This window comes from Micrasema longulum, unplaced genomic scaffold (genome assembly GCF_059751315.1).
Source record: "Micrasema longulum isolate JH-2025_06_02 unplaced genomic scaffold, ASM5975131v1 h1tg001149l, whole genome shotgun sequence".
Taxonomy (NCBI): Eukaryota; Metazoa; Arthropoda; class Insecta; order Trichoptera; family Brachycentridae; genus Micrasema; species Micrasema longulum.
In genome coordinates this window covers 237,583-256,340 of record NW_028278336.1, presented here as the reverse complement: position 1 = coordinate 256,340, position 18,758 = coordinate 237,583, and the positions used below count along the sequence as shown (strand labels likewise).

General features: G+C 32.3%; 1 protein-coding gene across 1 annotated transcript in view; it reads right to left on the bottom strand.

Moving 5' to 3' along the window:
* Positions 1-4,370: 4,370 nt before the first annotated feature.
* Positions 4,371-18,758, bottom strand: part of alpha-Man-IIa (alpha-mannosidase 2) — a 32,719-nt gene continuing 18,331 nt past the window's right edge. Inside the window, exons 17-23 of the mRNA XM_088233764.1 lie at positions 17,495-17,650; positions 15,786-15,938; positions 14,293-14,418; positions 13,181-13,296; positions 12,371-12,485; positions 10,183-10,296; positions 4,371-5,236 (exon numbers count right to left, since the gene is read on the bottom strand). Coding sequence (XP_088089890.1) covers positions 5,087-5,236; positions 10,183-10,296; positions 12,371-12,485; positions 13,181-13,296; positions 14,293-14,418; positions 15,786-15,938; positions 17,495-17,650 — 930 coding nt within the window. The 3' untranslated portion in view covers positions 4,371-5,086. The remainder of the gene's footprint in view (positions 5,237-10,182; positions 10,297-12,370; positions 12,486-13,180; positions 13,297-14,292; positions 14,419-15,785; positions 15,939-17,494; positions 17,651-18,758) is intronic.

Genomic DNA, 18,758 nt, shown 5'->3' with positions numbered 1-18,758 from the left:
ACAAACTTTTTTTATGAAACTGTGGGACTCATCCGCAAACCAATGCCCCCTGCAAACTGACCTACCATCGTCTTAAGGACAGCGCATAAGGTGGCATTTCCTGTACGTAAACCTATCACGGATTTCAAATTGCTGACAGTAAGGTAAATAGAAAATGACCTTAATTCTCCACTCGGAAGTAAAGATAACACCAGGAAAAAATAATATGAAAGCAGTGGCACCCTTGGGTACCACCAGTAGTAGATCAGTGGTTTAGTATAGTTCAGTTGATATATTCAGTTTAGTTTACACAGTTTGGATAGCTCTATTACTGATTCTGTATTATATTATTTAACACGTAATAATCACACACTTAAGAATAACATTATTTTCTTCTGTCATCTCCAACTGGTGAAGAAGCTCCCTGCATTAACAAGTAAAAATTCTAACTTAGATAAAAGCGCTTGATTGTCAATAAAGAAAAGTAAAATTAAATAAAAGAGTTTGATCGTATTTTATATCAAAATTATAATGCAAACAATTGGTTGACTCCATAATTAAAACACAGTGACAATATTTAAAAACAACTTCGAATCTTTTGCTATAGTAAAAATGACAGTGCGGCTTTAAAAAAAAGACATTTTAATGAAAGATGACGGGGGAAAACCAGTTGTGAAATAAATTTTTTTTTTTTTGTAGGTTGGTATTTATTTACTAAAAACGTCCTCATTTATTTACAATGTGGTAAGGGTTTATTCTTAAAATCAAATAAATATATTGCATTCAAGTTTAAAGTACAGTAAAAAGTACTCAATTCAAGATTGTTTTTTTTTCACAGAAAATTTGTTTGCGTAACAAAATGGCTGGAATGCTACGAAGTATTGGCTGATACTACATAATAGTAATGAAATTATGGAGAAATTGTATTATTTTATCAAAAAAATATTTGCCAATTAAATTTCGCATGGATAGCAGTTAAAAATAGATTAATAAAAAAATAAAAATGTGAAAGTAAATATCATTAAGTTCATTTATTGATAAAAGTATTTTACTTTAGTTATAATTTTCTCCTAAAAATTATTTGGATTTTTCATTCTTCGGATTATCAACAATCTACCATAGCGTTTTGAAAATATTTTGCTTAAGAATAAATTGTTAATACAAGTATATTTTAGTTGTAATTGTTCATGTTATGGTTAGCACCACAAATTATACTTTAGTTGCCATCGTTCATGTTATGGTTAGAAATTAGTGTCGTAGTAAATATCCATAAATACAACTTCTTTACCATAGAATTAAGGATAGTCCAGAAACCGCATACGCACATCAAACAGAAGGCGACTCAACTACTGATAAATGAGTAGGTTTACATTTTGACCCATTAGTTTCTTTGTAGACGTCGCTCAGTACGCAACTCCTGATTTGAATTCAATTATGTAGTGTTGTGTCCTTTTAAAGTGTAGAAATACTGCTAGGATCTTAAAGAAACAGGATGCAATCACATTTCATGTGTAATTAGCAAATGAAAATGTATATAACAAATGCATTACTTAAAAAATGAATTATTTTTCCACTTGTCAGATTGTCGAAGAAACAAAATGAACATTTCGTTAGTGTTGCCAGGGTAGTATTTTTTTTTACCCTACTTTGCTCATCTAATGAAAGAATTAATGAAAATTGGATCTCGGATTAAACAACTCTGTGGTGGACATTTGACTGACATTATCTTCAAAACATCAAATATTATTTAACATGATATAAAAATATCAGTTTTATGTAAAATAAAATTTGTTTTATATTTTAAGTTTAAAGTTCATTAATTCAATTACTCCTATTAAATGACCCTTTACTTATCTACTCTGTCACGTGTCAATCAGTATTTCCGCGTGCACAATAAAATTTTAGAGAAATTAACAGATTGCTTTTTTTTACCTTATTTTTGTGTTATGATTTTTTTTCCCATCAAGTAACATTACGCTGCGACCTCACGAATGCGCGCGGCGAAAGTGGAGCATAGTGGGGGAATTATTGGACACAGTCCGATGTGTTCAAATATGATTCTACGCTCGTTCTGGACTATTCTTAATTCTATGTTCTATACATTAAATTTGTTTACTATAATTATCTATTGCACTTAACTTTTCGAAAGTCATCTTAAAATCTCTTTATTTAAATGGAAAAGCCTGTCAAAGAAGAGAATAATAAAGATAAGAAAAAAATTGTGGAGTTTATACCATAAAAAGAAAAAAAAACCCTCCCAAAATATGTACGCATGTCTTTAATAACAAACAAATTCTTCAGGAGTATATTATTTACACTGTAGTATAATAGTATAATTGCACAATATTTTTTTGTAAGGTAGCCATCAATTTAAGGACCTTTCAAAATGCACTACTTGATTATTTACACAAATTAATGTAATTTAGGATGATGTAATTGAATACCAAAAAATATTGGACTATTTATAATTCTATGCCAAAAAAGGTATTTGATCACCATTTAAGAATAAACAGTAAAACCTCATTTTCATGTTCCTCAATTTTTTTTGTTTTTTTAAGTGCGTAATTTTGACATTTTACTAAATAGTGATACGCAGTTGACGCATGTTTAGGAAGAATTAAGTCATTACATCAATTAATTACGATGCAGAAAGTTTACAATGTTGCAGTAGTTTCTGAAGTTATAAACATAATATGAAAAAAAAAAGATTTAAACAGTCATAAGTGCGAAACAGTTTTGCCGCGACGTAAATGACAGTTGAAATTCTGTGGTGTCATAGTAAAAAAAAAAAGTGATACCATATAAATAAAATTTCCCAACATTTAGGGAGAAATCATCGTATTTTATGCAAATTCAAATATTTATTTTCGTATTTTTAAATTTAAAAACATGACATTATTTAAACACGTTTTTTTAAAATTCAATAAACACATTATAATATTTATTGAAAAAATACAAAATATTTTTAGTGAAAATAGGTAAAAATATTAATAATTCCCAATTATGACGGTTTTTACTACTTTTCTGGCAGTATATTATTAACAACAATAGTCTAGTTTACTAGTAGATTAATTTTTAATTTTGTGTAATTCCATTTTTCCTGATAACCTAATTTATGAAATACATGAACCCGTGTCCCACAAATAAGGTATTTATTCTTCTTTTGGCTCTCCTGTAAAATTAGTTACGTTCTTGCCGTGTGCCCTTCATATTTGAAAAGTATTGCAAATTTTGGAAAACTATTAAAAAATAAAAATAAATAGAACAGCACATAAATTGAATTGTGCCCATGTAGAAGGGCATGTACCATACAAATGAAGAAAAAAAACAACAGGTTTATTTCAAAGTAAAACAATATATACAGTAAAACCCCTAAATTACGTTATTTAAGGGACTGACAAAAAAATATAAATGGAGGATAGTGAAAAAAAATAATTCAGAAAATTATTTTTCATTAAAAAATTTATGCAGCAATGCTTGAACCATTTTTTATTGCAACTTTTTGAATACCATATTCACAAATAATAAATGCCAGTAAAACACAATAAACCATCTTTAAAATTACAACTAAAACACGAAAATGGCGGCAATGATTTCAACTGTCGATTTAACTTACCAACAAGTTGGTATAATGATTAGAGACTAACTTCGGAATCTTGAGTTGTCCAAAACACGAAAATGGTGGCAATAGATGTTCGCAAAACACATTAAACTGTGTTCAAAATTACAAATTTCTATAAAAGTTGGTATAATGATAAAAACTAACTTCAGACTATCAAGCTGTCAGTTATCAATGCGGATTGCAAATTTCTCCGATGTTGATTGCAGGAAAAAACGTAAAACCAGGTTTTTAATGTACTAAAATTTAAAATTCAACGGGATGACAAATTGCAGGGATGCAATTTTGGGATTTCACTGTATTCTACAGTTTGATATAATTAAACAATTGGAATTCTACAGTGCATAACTATAAATATTATACACTTTTAAGTCTTATAATGTTGTAATATGACCTAAAGTGTGATCTAGGTCTTAAGTCTTAATAATAAATACATACATATTTTTGAAATTTCTATAATAATTTATTATTTTATAATTTAATTTATAAAATGTTTTAATTTAATTTATAAATTTTGGCAGTGCCTTAGTGATACAAACTATTTTTCAAATATTATAGGAAACCTTTGAACATCTTTGTCATCATGAAGCTATACAAAATAAAACAGCAATTTCAATACAGACATTAAAAAAACATGCAGTCAATAAAGCGTATCGCACTTGTGCCATCAAGTCGGTACATTTATTATAAAAGTTTTCATCCTCCGGGAACTATCAATGAGCAAAAGGTTCCATGACACGCAGAGAAAGGATTTTATTCTATTTCGGACATATTTTACGGAAGAATGAGAAGAGCCCCGAAATTCGGTCTCTCTAACTACTTAGAGGTCTTCTACAAGATGGACTAACATCCTCATTGAACCACTGCTCCCAACTTGCCCTAAGATCAGGAGGAATGGAGGCGTATCATACGCCTAGGGCCTGATATCCCCGAAGACCACGATGCTTAGCATTGAGCAAAACAATTAAAAAGAAGAATTATGTATTATATTTAAATAAGACTCAATAACAACGCAAAAAAAAATTGAGTATCAATAACATTTTTCACATCGTGGTTGACACACACATTCGCTTTATTTATAATTTTGTTTAGGCTACTTATTTAAGAATTTTCCAGACCAGTTTTGGAGCTACTGCCCCATTGGCAGGGTACTTGTCTATGAGTAATTTTGTATTTTTTCAATCTGTTTTACATCAATGTGATATAATAAGTCAAGAATGTAATTTAAGGTTCGTTAATAAGTACCCCTAAGAAAATAAACCAACAGGAAAAATGCTCAAACAAGTGGCTTAAACAAAGTGAAATAATACTAGAAACATTCCAATTTGTTAGTTGAAATTCTCAGCGGAAGTTCATTGTTATTAATTTAGAAATTAAAGACGAGTGATACTTAAATCCGCAAATTAAAAGTATCACCCGTCGTTTATTTCTATAATAAATAATATTAAAGTGCTCATTGGAATATAATAGAATACCCTAAAGTATCTTTTACCGATATATAAAGTAACTGTTTATTTCCATGGGGCAAATAGATTTAACTGAGTATGGATCGGTGGGCGGTCCGAGGTGAAGGAAAGACAAAGATGAGTTATGCATCTCATCTACAACGGATATCGGAACCAGCTCCGATATTTTTATCTAGAAAAAAAATAGACAATACTCGTATTATACATTATGATTATTTTATTTATAAAAAATCTACTGTCATTTGTATTTTAAAATGAAACATAGATATCTATTAAATAAAACAAGAGCCATCAAGCTTTCATAAATTAATCCAGGATTCTGTTTCTATTTTTATACACTACTGCTACTAGTACCATCACGCTATTTCCCCATAGGATGGACCGGCACACACATCTATCCTGACATACATACATTACTAGTTTCTTCCACATCGATACATCTTGTCATACATGCTCTTCGGTTCTGTCCGCTTTTTATATGACCAGACTTAACCCAATCCACGCGGGCGACTCACCGGTGAGCCACCGTGTACTTGCCCTGTACGCGGGCGACTCACTGGTGAGTCGCGTGTTTCTCACGCGATATCTGAATGAAAACATACTAGCTGAAGTCGAAACTTTGTCTCTAAAAAATCTCGAATCATCACACTACTGACATCTTGCGTCTTTTATCCAAAATATGGTTCCCAGCTAATCAGGCAACAGTTTTAAGACGAACCCTAATTTTGATTTGATCGACAGCAGTTTTAAATCTTCCCGCGCCGTTGAGAACGTGGTGACGTAAGTGGGTATTTAGTTCAGATAAGCGGCGGCCTGCAACGACTCCCAATCGAAGTATTCTTTGCTTTTTTGCGTATGTGAAGAACTACATATAATTAATCGGTTCCATTTTATTAGTGAGTTTATTTCATTCGGTGATGTGATATTAAATATAATAAGCAAACAGTAATAATGTGCATCCTGTTTTTAGTGTAACATGCTTTAACATAGTGAGATATTTTAGTATATATCAGTAAACTTCTATTATCGCGTTTAAAACTTTTTAAATTTATATTTCTCGTATTTATTTATTTATAAGTGTTTTTTTTAGTATCGCGTAGTAAAAAAACTGAACATTGAAATAATATATTTAATAAGTTATGGTGCGTGTTTTTTAGAAATTGATTTTTTAAGTGTTTTTTTTTAGTTCCCAAAATTTAAAATGTCGGGTCCCGGTCTTAGCAGCGATGAAATTTTGAATAATTTAGAATCAATAGACTCAGATTTTGAAATGACTGAGAGTGAAAATAGCACTGAAGCTGTTGAACCCGATAACTATGATTCCGATACTGAAATCACTGTCGAGGAAAGTGATGACGCCTCGTGGATTGCGGGCCCTTTTGTACCTATAATACACGAATTCGATGATTTCGCATCAGGTATTAATCCTAATACAATGTTAACTGAAGATTCCATAGAACTAGACTTTTTTGAACATTTTTTGAATAGAGAAATTATGACAAAAATAGTTAACGAATCCAACAAGTTTTATCAGTACAAAATGAGCACTGTTGATTTTACGGAAAAGGCGAGAATTCACAAATGGGTGGACACAACAGTTTCGGAAATGTATGTTTTCATGGCTTTAACTTTCTCAATGACGAGGACTAAGCGTTTGACGATAGAAGAATATTGGAGTACAAACTTTATACTTCACACTCCGTTTTTTGGAATGACGATGCCCAGAGATAGGTACCAATTATTGTTGCAAATGCTCCATTTTAGTGATAGTAATGTCCAAACACCGACTGACAAACTTTATAAAATTAGATTTCTTCTTGACCATACCAGAACAATTTTTAAAGCAACCATGATGCCTCATGAAAATCTATGTATCGACGAAAGCATTATTGTTTTCAAAGGTCGTTTATTATTTAAACAATACATTCCTTCGAAACGTCACAGGTTTGGCATAAAAATGTTTGTTTTGTGCGACGTCACAACGGGTTTTATTCTCGATTTTATTATATACGTCGGAGCTGAAACTGAAATCGATAATACGCACGGTCTCGGTATTACAGGTGCTGTAGTAACCACACTGTTATCGGACTATTTTGGAAATGGTCATAATTTATGGTGCGATAACTGGTATACCAGTCCCCAGTTATTTAATTATCTTCACGACCAAAAAACTAACGCCTGTGGCACCGTCCGAAAAAACAGAAAAGATATGCCAATTTTCGAAAAACTGAAAAAAGGAGAAGTGCAATCAAAGTCTCAGTCTCCATTACTAGCAATAAAATGGCACGATAAACGCGAAGTACACATGCTTACAACACTTCACGATGAATCTATGGCGTCATCGGGGAAAATCAATAGGACAACAGGAGAACCTATTTTAAAACCGCAATGTGTATTAGATTACAATAAAAACATGGGGCTGGTTGACAAAGCAGACATGATGCTTAGCAACTTGAATTGCATGAGAAAATCAGTTAAGTGGTATAGAAAAGTTGCTTTTCATATTATCGACCTTTATTTGTTAAATGCACATATTATGTTTCAAACAATAAAATCAAAAAAAATTAGCTTGGCCGATTTCCAATTGGCAGTAATTGAACAATTAGTGAAAAAATATCACAAAGTTGTACCCCATATTTTCCATCCTACAACATCAAGCGATAACCCACTTCGAGCATCCTCGTCAATAACGAATAAACATATACTCGTTAAAATTCTTCCAACAGAAAAAGTGCCAAACCCCCGTCGAAGATGTCGTGTCTGTGCCACTTCTAAACTAAAACCGAAAATGAGAAAACAAACTAAATTTGTGTGTTCGGAGTGTAATGTGCCGCTGTGCGTTGACAAATGTTTTCAAATATATCATGACAAAAAAAAATACTGATTTCTCTGACAGTTATAATAGAAAACATTTCGTTGTTTATGTATTTTTAAGTGTTTTATTTTTAATCTAAGACCTTTTCAAGTGTTTACTATAAAAACTATAACGGCGCCCGGCGGTGTAGTCTGCTGCGGTACCCGCGCATGGCTCTGTTATGCGGTACGTATTATTATATACTATATGCACGCATCTACTTATGTAGTCTAGCTATGGCGACGCTGGCCTTGTATGGGAGATTATTTTCGATGATTTATCGAGTTTTAGTAACGTTTGAGGTGTTTATTTACATTTAGAAACGTACTTAAGAATCTTTGTGATGATTTCATTAACACAAGATGTTAAAATATGAGCGTTATTATTGTTTAAAGTCATAAATAAGATTGGGCAAAAGGACTGCCGCGTGTGAACGTAGCCGGGGATATTTTTGTCGCGTCGAATAGGTTAAGATTTTGGTTTATCTGATCATGCCACGTCTTCCTTGGTTGTCCTCGTCTTACATAACTGTTTATTCTTGCCATATAGACCTGTTTTACCATTCTTTCATCATCCATTCGTTCATTTCAGTGACCCTTTCTTAAATCTATCAATTACACCTGTCTCAGATTTGGACTCATGCCAGATTTCATAATTCGTAACCCTGTCATACATCGATTGAACTGAATTCTTCATACGCCAGTTCATGGAACAATTAACATTTGATCTTTGCATATTCGCTTTAAGAATCAAACTCGACACATTATATATGGTAAATTAATGCTTATATCACTTTAGTGTTAGGCAGACATGAGGAGTTTTATAAAAAATTACTTCGCAACTTAGCAATGTATATGACGCCGCCAAATGGTAAAATCCTATAGTTAACGGACGCATAGACAAAATGGAACGTTTAGCAAAACGGCTGAGTGTTGCTCATTCTCTTGTTGTAACCTAACGAACGTGCCAAAAACATGCAGAGAGATTTAAAATTGGAAAAAAAGGAATATTTAGAGGCAATTAGTTCAATCATTTATATCTGAAGCCAAAAGTGATCATATTTTTAATCTAATACTTGAAAATATGAAAAAACTATTGACTGACGCGCGCAGCGACAGCGAGGAGTCCACCCGTAACAATGCGCCGACAGCGACTAAATAAATTCACTAAATTGTGCTCGTGAATCGGCCGGAATGAACTGGCGTACGAAGGAGGTGATTGTAAGAGTGACCATTGGGTAAGTGGATATATTTTTTTACTTCAGTCCGATAGAAGGAAAGTGAGGTTAAAATTAAAGAATCTTTTATTAAAGTAAAGTAAAACATCCTCATTCTTAAATATAATAATACATATGTTAGAATAGGTTGGGTCAACCTAACCTAACTTCACATAACAAAATAAATTTAAAAATAAAGCATGATATGGCGGCAACATCTCCATGTTTAAAAGCACAGTTTTAGTTCAATATAAAAATAAATAAATTCAATGTTTATTCTTTCGGACTTATTAAATCGCTTATCATTTGCTGCAGTCATAATATTAATTTATTTTTTCATTTATTTTTTTGCACCACAACAGGCTAGGAGGCCCAATTACAGTGGTGAATTACATCACAGAACACTCAGGCTTAATGAAAATCACATTTAATTTATGTGTTCTCACCGGGAATCGAACCTGGAACCTTCCGTGTCAAGCGTCTTGACCACTACACCTTGGAGGCCGCTACATTGTATTGTATTTCCGCGAATATTGTACATAGACATCCAGTAATATCCCATAGACGTCTGCAGGTCTTCGGAATTCACGCTCACGCTAGCTTGTCGAACATTGGTGATAATTTATTTAATGAGTTTAGACTCAAATTTAGTTTAAAACTTGTCTCCGACTCATTACTTGCAGAAAAATCCATGCTGTATTCCTTTTGTCTATTTTTATGCTATCTATTTTCACTCAAAACAAAACACTTGAACAAAAAAACAACACACATTACCAGTTGCTGATGCAATATTTGACAGATGACAGGTAGCGTGTTGCAGTGGTAAAAAAATGAACTAAATGACCTGTGGCTATCTTTCAACCAGTCATCTCATTAAACGTTGAGCTATCTTAATTCATTCTACAAACGGCCTAGCCATTCGATGGAATGCCGGCAGTTTATGAACCACCTGGCCATTTCACTGAGTGGCTGATCAGGAATGGATATTTAGCGGCGACATATAAATATATGACTCGCAAAATAACATAATAATAAAATGTAAAATTACCTGCCCGCCGCTAACGGGGAATAATTTCTTCTGATCTTCATTACAATAACATATGTCTAAATTCTGTCTTTGAATCACGATGCCGCGACCATTTTTCTTTTTCCCATTTGGTAACTGAAAACAATTTAAAACGAAGCATTAGATGGTGCCAGTTTGTAACAAAAAATTATAAAATAAAATTTAATTGTGAATGAATAAATAACACACCTTTATAACAACAACAAACCATCACGCCGTTTCCCCGTAGGGGTAGGCAGAGAGGATAGAATGCCATAACACTCTATCTTGGCATACAGACCTCGCTTCCTCTACATTCATACATCTTCTCATGCACGCACGCCGATTATTCGTACTTTTGACATGTCCATCTTCAAGTATTTGATGGACTTGATCGTGCCATGTCTTTCTCGGTCTTCTGCATCCATCAACATTTGCATCGTAAATCCTTTTAACCGTTCTTTCGCTGTCCATTCGCTCTACATGTCCAAACCAATGCAGCACCCCTTTCTTGATTCTGTCAATAATGCATGTCTCAGCCTTACACACTTCACGGATCTCGACATTTGTGCACCTATCATACATCGTTTTACCACACATTCGCCTGAGGGATCGCATTTCGACAGCATTATATACATACTTCGCTCCCATACATTAGAGTTGGCACTAGAACTCCATTGTGAACTGCTAGTTTTGCCTCCTGCGATAAACATTTATTTGCCAAAGTAGATTTCAGTGCACCATTCCTCTGTTCCCGGCACTCACCCTCCTTTCAATATATTTCTCAGTCTTTCCATCCCTAGTAAACATACTTCCCAGATACACAAATTCTCCTACCTGATTCAGAATATCTCCGTTCACGCTGATCTCACATTTAGTTATATTTTCGTCCCTTTCAAAAACCATCACTTTCGATTTATCAACATTCATAAGCAAATTGCTTTTCTTGCATACATCGTAGACTTTTGTTACCAAGAATTGAAGGTCTTCTTTGCTGCTAGCAAGAAGCACGGCATCATCCGCATACAGAAGACAGTTAACAGTTATACCACTCATTTTTGCTCCCATTCTTAAATCTTTCAGTTCTTTCATACAGTTATTGATGTATGTGTTGAACAACCATGGTGACATTACACATACCTGTTTGACTCCTTTCGGAATAATAAACCACGATGTGAATGACACGATGTGAATGACTTTTATAAGAATAGTGATACTATACAAAAATTTGTTACTTTTGAGTCACTTGTATTATTTTTTTATACATTTCAAAATTTTCGAAATTCTCGACAGCCAAGAATTCATATTTAAAAACAAACATCATACTTTAGAAAGGCAATTCGTTTATCACAGTATTGGTTTGAATTAATGATAACTTTGTTTTGTCATTTTGAAAAAAAAGGATTTAGTTTGGTGTCACTATAAGGATGCAATGTGCACTACAAACTTAGATAATTTTTTTAAAACTATTATTTTATTATATTATTAATATTGAAAGCATTAACTTTGTGGTCAAACATTTTACTAAATGTTACTAAATATTTGTATATAACCCCTTACCAACTTTTCTATGTCTACTGGATTCGAGATGATTTTTTCATGTTAAAAAACACACGAGGTGTCTTTACAATAACAATTTCTCCCAATTTGCAAATCACCTAATTAATTTTATTCATGACTTTGATAAAGATACAGAAGTTAAAATCTTACATACAAATAATAAAGGGTTAAAAGTAAATAATATGGAAATATTTCACATTAGGAAAGCTTTAACAAATAATGTTTAATTAATGTTCCTTTGATCAATAATCAAACAACTTTTCAATACAGTCCATTATGCAATGTTCCACTGAAACGGTCACCTCCCTTCATCCCCTCCCTCTTTTTTCAACTATTTCTCCCACAAAATGAAATATTTTCATAACCTAATCAGTGCATGTAAGGGTTGCCTATTAAAATGCAAGGCATGTTGGATTTATATTTTTGTTAAACAACTATGGTGAAGGTGTACAGTGGGTTTTTCATATTGGTTTAATTGGTATCCTAACGAAGAGACAGGTACGTCTCGAAACCAGTAGACATAGAAAAGTCAGTAAGTGGTTATATATAAATATTTAATAACATTAAGTATTTTTTTAGTACTGTCATAGATTTGAAATTTTTTAGAAATTTGAAAAGATGCATAATTTACCGAAGCGATCACATTATCCCGATATGAAGCCACTGTTATATCTACTCCAATTTCTCTGGTTACAGCACTGTAAGATGAGAGAAGATTGGTTCCTTGAGGTTCCTCTGGGCCAGCTCTGAAAATTTAATAGACACAATGCTTTAAGGTGCAATTTTAAACAATCTTTGCTGTGACAAAAGCATGGTCAATTAAATTAAATTAAAACTTGCTTCAAAATAAAGGTACACTATGTTTTTAGCAAAAATTTAATGCCATCGAATGGCTGATATGAATATTAAAATTTTGCTAAATACATACTCTAGACATTAAATATTTACAAGCAAAATATTATTCCTGAAAATAAGACAAAAAATACAATTCCATAAAAAAGGGTTTGAACAAAACTATTAAATTTGTTTAAAACATTTATTAAAGGCATAATTAATTTAATCCAGAATTTAAGAAAAATACCACAAAGTTTGCGTAATTGGGAATGCTTGAATTTCTTTTTAAAAACCAAAATTCTGTTTTTCCTTTAATAACTTTCTTGTTCCAATTCATTAACTTCAAACCATTGGAACAAATTTTACTTAAATACTTTGTTAGTATCAATGGTGCCTAAGTTTAATCTAAATTTCAAGAAACTTAAAGTTATTGCAAAATAAAATATTTTTTATTGATTTTAAAGAATTCTATTATAGTTTAAGAAAGATTATTTCTCCCATCAACAGATGTACAAAGTTTTGTAACACCTTTCACAATAATTGATCCAAGTGTTATGAAGTGAATGCCGATACAATCTACTAAACTACATAGTATAAACACGTTTACCTTTCTAAGCTGCCATCTCCGGAATAGAAAAGTGGGATAAATGGATGCAGAAGAGACTGAGAACTGACATGTGCAGCCACTGAAAGTTGTCCTGAAGGGTGTTCTTGGGCAGAGCTCTAAAAATTGTAAGATACACAGTAAATATTTGTTATAAATATGAATTATTTATAAGCACCTACTGACAAACAGCATTAATGTAAGGCGAAATCACAAAATTCTATTTTATATAAGCCAGTAAAAAATATTATGAAATGGGAAAAAACATTTATGAAGAAAAAAAATCTATATATGTGTTAAACAACTTATAAATGAAGTATATGAGGGTATTAGAAGCAAACTTCATTGAACTGTTACTGAGATATTTGTGAAAAACTTTGAAAAAAGTATTGTGAGATTTTGTAATTATGCTTCACCAACTCAATGGAGACTGCTAAGTTTGCGGTGTAAAATAGTATGATTGAAACCTGTTTATTTAAGATTTAGAGACGGTTTTGAATTATGCTACTATTTAGGCAGGTAGGTAGGTTTTCATGAATAGTTTATTTCGGCATCCATTATGAATTTTCCGTTTTTGGTGGAGATTTCTAAGTTTGCTTCTAATACCCTGATATGGACGTTGTTATTATTAAAGCACACATAAGAATATGTTTATGTGTGCCCTATTCCAAGATTCAAAAATAAAAAATTATTCTTGAAAATTTTTTTGACTGTCATTCGATTGTTTAAAAATTTTAATATAAAAACAAGCATATTATAAATCAGTCTCTTTTTAATTGGTATCCAATTAAGTTCTTCTTGTATTTTTTCTATTTTATTATATCTAACTTTTTTTGGCACTGCATATATGAATTAAAGAAGTAGGAATTATGTTTCTGCATTAAAATCTATCATTAAAACATATCTATATACACAGAAGAAACTCTTCTATATTAAGATGGTACTTTTCACTAAAACAAAATGGTCATTTACTTATTTTAAAGGATAGGCTGTGGACGGGCTTAAACCCGCCTCACTATAACTTGTTTCCCATTATTCAAATAAAATATTAGAGTTAATCAAACGCATTTTCAAAAAAACTATGAGAAAAGGTAATTGCAGGAACTAAATATTACCTGGCATTTGGAATCAACTTTAGTTTCCAGAATAATTCTAAAGATATGTTGTGTTGGATGGTTGTCCAATATTCCTTGTGCCATTCCTCTGTTATCGTCCTGATTCAGTCTACGATCTTGCATGACCTGCGAAGAGAATAATACAGTTTTCAAACAGTTATGAAGAGTGAGAGAAATAAGAAAAGAATATAGGTAAATATATATTTGTAAACAACGTGTAGAAATTGATTTCGGCGCTTTGAAAATGATTTTGATGTTGAAGATAAAGAACGGTTTGGCACACCGAAAAAGTTTAAAGATTAAGAATTGAAAGCATTACTCGACGAAGACCCATGTCATATGCAAAATGAACTTGCAGAATCATTAGAAGTGGATCACACAACAGTTGCTAAATGTTTAAAAGCATTAGGAATGATTTAAAAGCAAGGAAATTGGGTGCCATATGAATTGAAGCCGAGCAAAGATAAAAACAGGGAGAACTAATTTAAGTCCCCAATACAAATATAGTAGTCATGCATTCAAATCATCATAACATGATTGATCACAACTTGTGTAATTGTAACATTTATACAAAGATATGATTTTAATGGTTGACTCCTGGTTATAGCATTGAGCCCACAATATGCATATGCATATTTAATAAAAAAACAATTGATAATTTACAGAGTAAGTTTATACTAAATGAAATTAAGCTTCAAACAACATATTTAAGAAAAAAAGTTTTATTAAAAATGTTTATATCACAGGTAAATGAATTTATTCCATATTCCCAACAGTTTTATCTCTGTTGAATATGTATATCTTAACACTTCAATGCCCAATTTTTCTAATTCTTACTAAAAATATTTTTTTACGTATGTTTTTTTATGCAAATACTGGGAAAAATAATGAAAAGAAAAAGTTTTTTTTTTCAGTTTTAATTTCATTTTTTAGGTATGGGGACAATATGCTGCATTGAGGATTAAAAGGTTAAAAATACAAAAATATAAGGAAAACAAGAAATAACGATTCTTATGAACATCTTTTTATGTAATAATGAAAGTTGCGGAAACAATTATAAATTCAAATCTTAAAAAAAAAACAAAGAAATCACCATTTGAACTTTAGCTAAATAACACTTTTGACAGAATACGTGCAACTGACTTTTCAAAAAAATCAAAAAAATTTACCCCGGTGGTGATTTTTCAAATAAATTATAATGGCTAGAGTATGTATACAATATAATAAACTATTTGCCGAGTGATAAATATATTTGAAATCACTTTTATACACCAATTATCGGTATGTAGCAGATCATCTACATTGGGCATTGCAGGAAAAATCCAAAATATGCCTACAAAATAAAATATTGTTCTAAAATAAAAATTTTAATAAAAAAATACATTTGTATTTTTACATGATCTTCTAAAAAAGGTCAATTTATAGTATTCAATTAATAGAACTACATATGTAATTTATTTTATATGCAGTATTGGAGTGTACACTGTACATACCTCCAACTGTCCAGGAGCAATTGCAGCCGCTCCTAGAGAAGTGGAAGTCAGCAGAGTTAGCCTGGTTTTCTGGTCCTGTATGTACCCAGCTACGGGCAGAGGGTAATAGTTAGCTTGAAGGGGTAATTTGCTGAACATCTTACGCCTTATCATCTGTAAATGACACATCACACCCAAATATTATAGGGGGACCGAAAATAAACCAAAATATATAAACATAAAATTTTTAAATCAGTTTATGCTGAGAATTTTTTGTGTGTCAGGGTGGATGGAGAATACAGTTCGCCAGTTATATGCGTGAAATAGAACCAGAACCCTAGGTGAGTGTTTTCGACTCAATGACTACTCCTCAGGTAAAAATAAGGGATTTCAGAGATAAGTCCGTGACTTAATGTGGTATAAATGATTTCAACACTGCGTAATATTAACCAGTCTGAAGATGCCCATTAGTACCAAATAAGGAGCAAACATTGAAAAAGTGATTCTTTACAGAAATACAGAATTTGAAAAATGAAGAAAAACTTTTTTTAACAACACCATTAGTTTAAATGTATGAAATTTAGTACATATTTTTATATCATGTTCCGATCTGCTGGTAACAAAATAATAATGTGCTGTTCCTTGATTAGCACAGCACAAACTATGGCTTCGATGCACCGATGTCCCGATTGTGTCGCATTGTAAGCTCGAGACAAGATCTGGACTTTTTTGGTGCAGGCCTTTCAAGATTTAAACAATCACTAAGATCGACCAGATCTTGTCTTAAGGTAGTAATTATTATTTAATTTTTTGTTCTCGCTTTAATTTTCTTCACTTATATTTTATTTCAATTGCACCTGAATATATTATAAAGAAATGTATTTACCTACTTAATAAGTCTGTAAATAAATAGAAAAAAAACACATTTTCAATGAAAAGTGTGGTTTTTCTGATTTTTTTTTTTAAACAAACAACTTTAAAATTTGATATAAACCTTGTTTTTTGCAAATTTGGACAAAACACTTTTTGAATGTTTGCTCCTAAAATATTTTCATTTATTCTTTATTAATTAATTTATAAGTTATATCAAAACATTAGTTATTACGTAACTACAACAAAATTCCATGAAGAATTGTCAATAAATAACATAAATCAAATTCAAAATTAAGTTTATTAAAAAAAAATACATACATTTGAACTTATTCACAAAATAATGTCCACCATTCTCATGACTTTGTATTTGTTTATGCATCTTTTTCCACATCTGCTTTTAAATGGATCATGTGGACATCACCAGACGCCTCCATGATACCCTATCGTTAGCCAACACTCTCGCCTCCTCTCGTCAATCCTGCATCTCTTAGTTCCGCCGAATAAAGCCAAAAGATCGTCATCGACGGCTTTCCAGGACGGTGGGAGCCCGTAGATTCGAAGAAGAGGCAACTTTGGTTAAGGCTCTCCTGACGCATCCGCAGCATGTGTTCAAGCCAGGTCCACCGCCGCACAATAGAAACGCTCGTTATAGGAGGCTGCTGTGTCCGTTCTCGGACTTCAGTAATGAAATTGAACAACATTTGAAGTATGGTGATTTGAGTTTCGGTCAGGTGCTAGGATTCGCACAAAGGACATTGTTTCATCATAGTTTTAATATTATGTTGAAAATAAGAAATTTCTTTAAAATAAGTTTAAATCTAAGTGTGTATTCAAGAGTTGCATGGTAAAATAAATACCTGATATCCATTAAGATCAGTAAAGAACTCGTCCATATTGTTGATGTTAGTTGACAACCTCATGGCTAATTCCAAGTTACTGGCGCTAGAGACGTCTACAATGTTAATAACCTCAAGTCCCAAGCTGTCGGCTCCTTTACCCGCATATAACGTCACCTGAGCCATAAAATAACATATAAATGCTGGTGATGCTGACATAGTTGTGCACCCTTTAACATTGATCCAAGTAAAACTGACACAGGAAAACTTTATATAAATAAGAATATTCTATAATATGATGATATTAGTGTATAATATAGATTTTTTTTTTTTAAAAACGCAGAATTTTGGAAAAAAATTTATCAAAGTCAACATGAATAGGATCACAATACCAGAGAAAAGGTGAAAATAGACTCCCATTTAGAAAAAAGGCAAAGCCACAAAATTCTATTTTATATGATCATAATCATTCCCTTTCCGCACCAAATAGTGCATAGGGCACTGCATTGGTACACCAATCGCAGCGTATCGTGATAATTTTATTTGTTACATGAAGGTAAGATGATCAGTCTTACGCTTCAGGTACCAGTTTGTGCCCTATCACCCCGTCTTTTCATACAGACCTCGCATCCTCTACATTCATACATCTTCTCATGCACGCACGCCGATTATTCTGACTTTTGACAAATCATCAACATTTATGTACCAGTCATACATCGTTTTACCACACATGCCTGAGTGATTGCATTTCAACACCATTCTGCCTATTTTCACCATTGTTTTCCGATTCCATACTTTGCCCCCATAGATAAGGGTCGGCACCAGAACATTAATGTGATCTGCCAGTTTTGCCTCCTGCGACAAACGTTTGTTTGCCAAGGTAGTTTTAAGTGCACCGTTCACCCTGTTCCCAGAAAACTCAAAATTAATTTCAAAATATTTCTCAGTCTTTCCATCCATAGTAAACACACTTCCCAGATACACAAATTCTTCTATCTGATTCAAAATATCTCCATTCACACTAATCTCACATTTAGTTGTACTTTCATTGGTCTGGGTGTTGTGGTGTATTTTCATTACCTTCTTCCGTTTCCCGTCTATCCCACCATCTGACAAGCTTCAAAATAGAGGCTTAGCGGGTTATTCCTTATAAAAAAAGAAAACCTCTTTCAAAAACCATTACGTTCAATTTATCAACATTCATTAGCAAATCGTTTTTCTCGCATACATCGTAGACTTTTGTTACCAAGAATTGTAGGTCTTCTTTGTTGCTAGCAAGAAACAC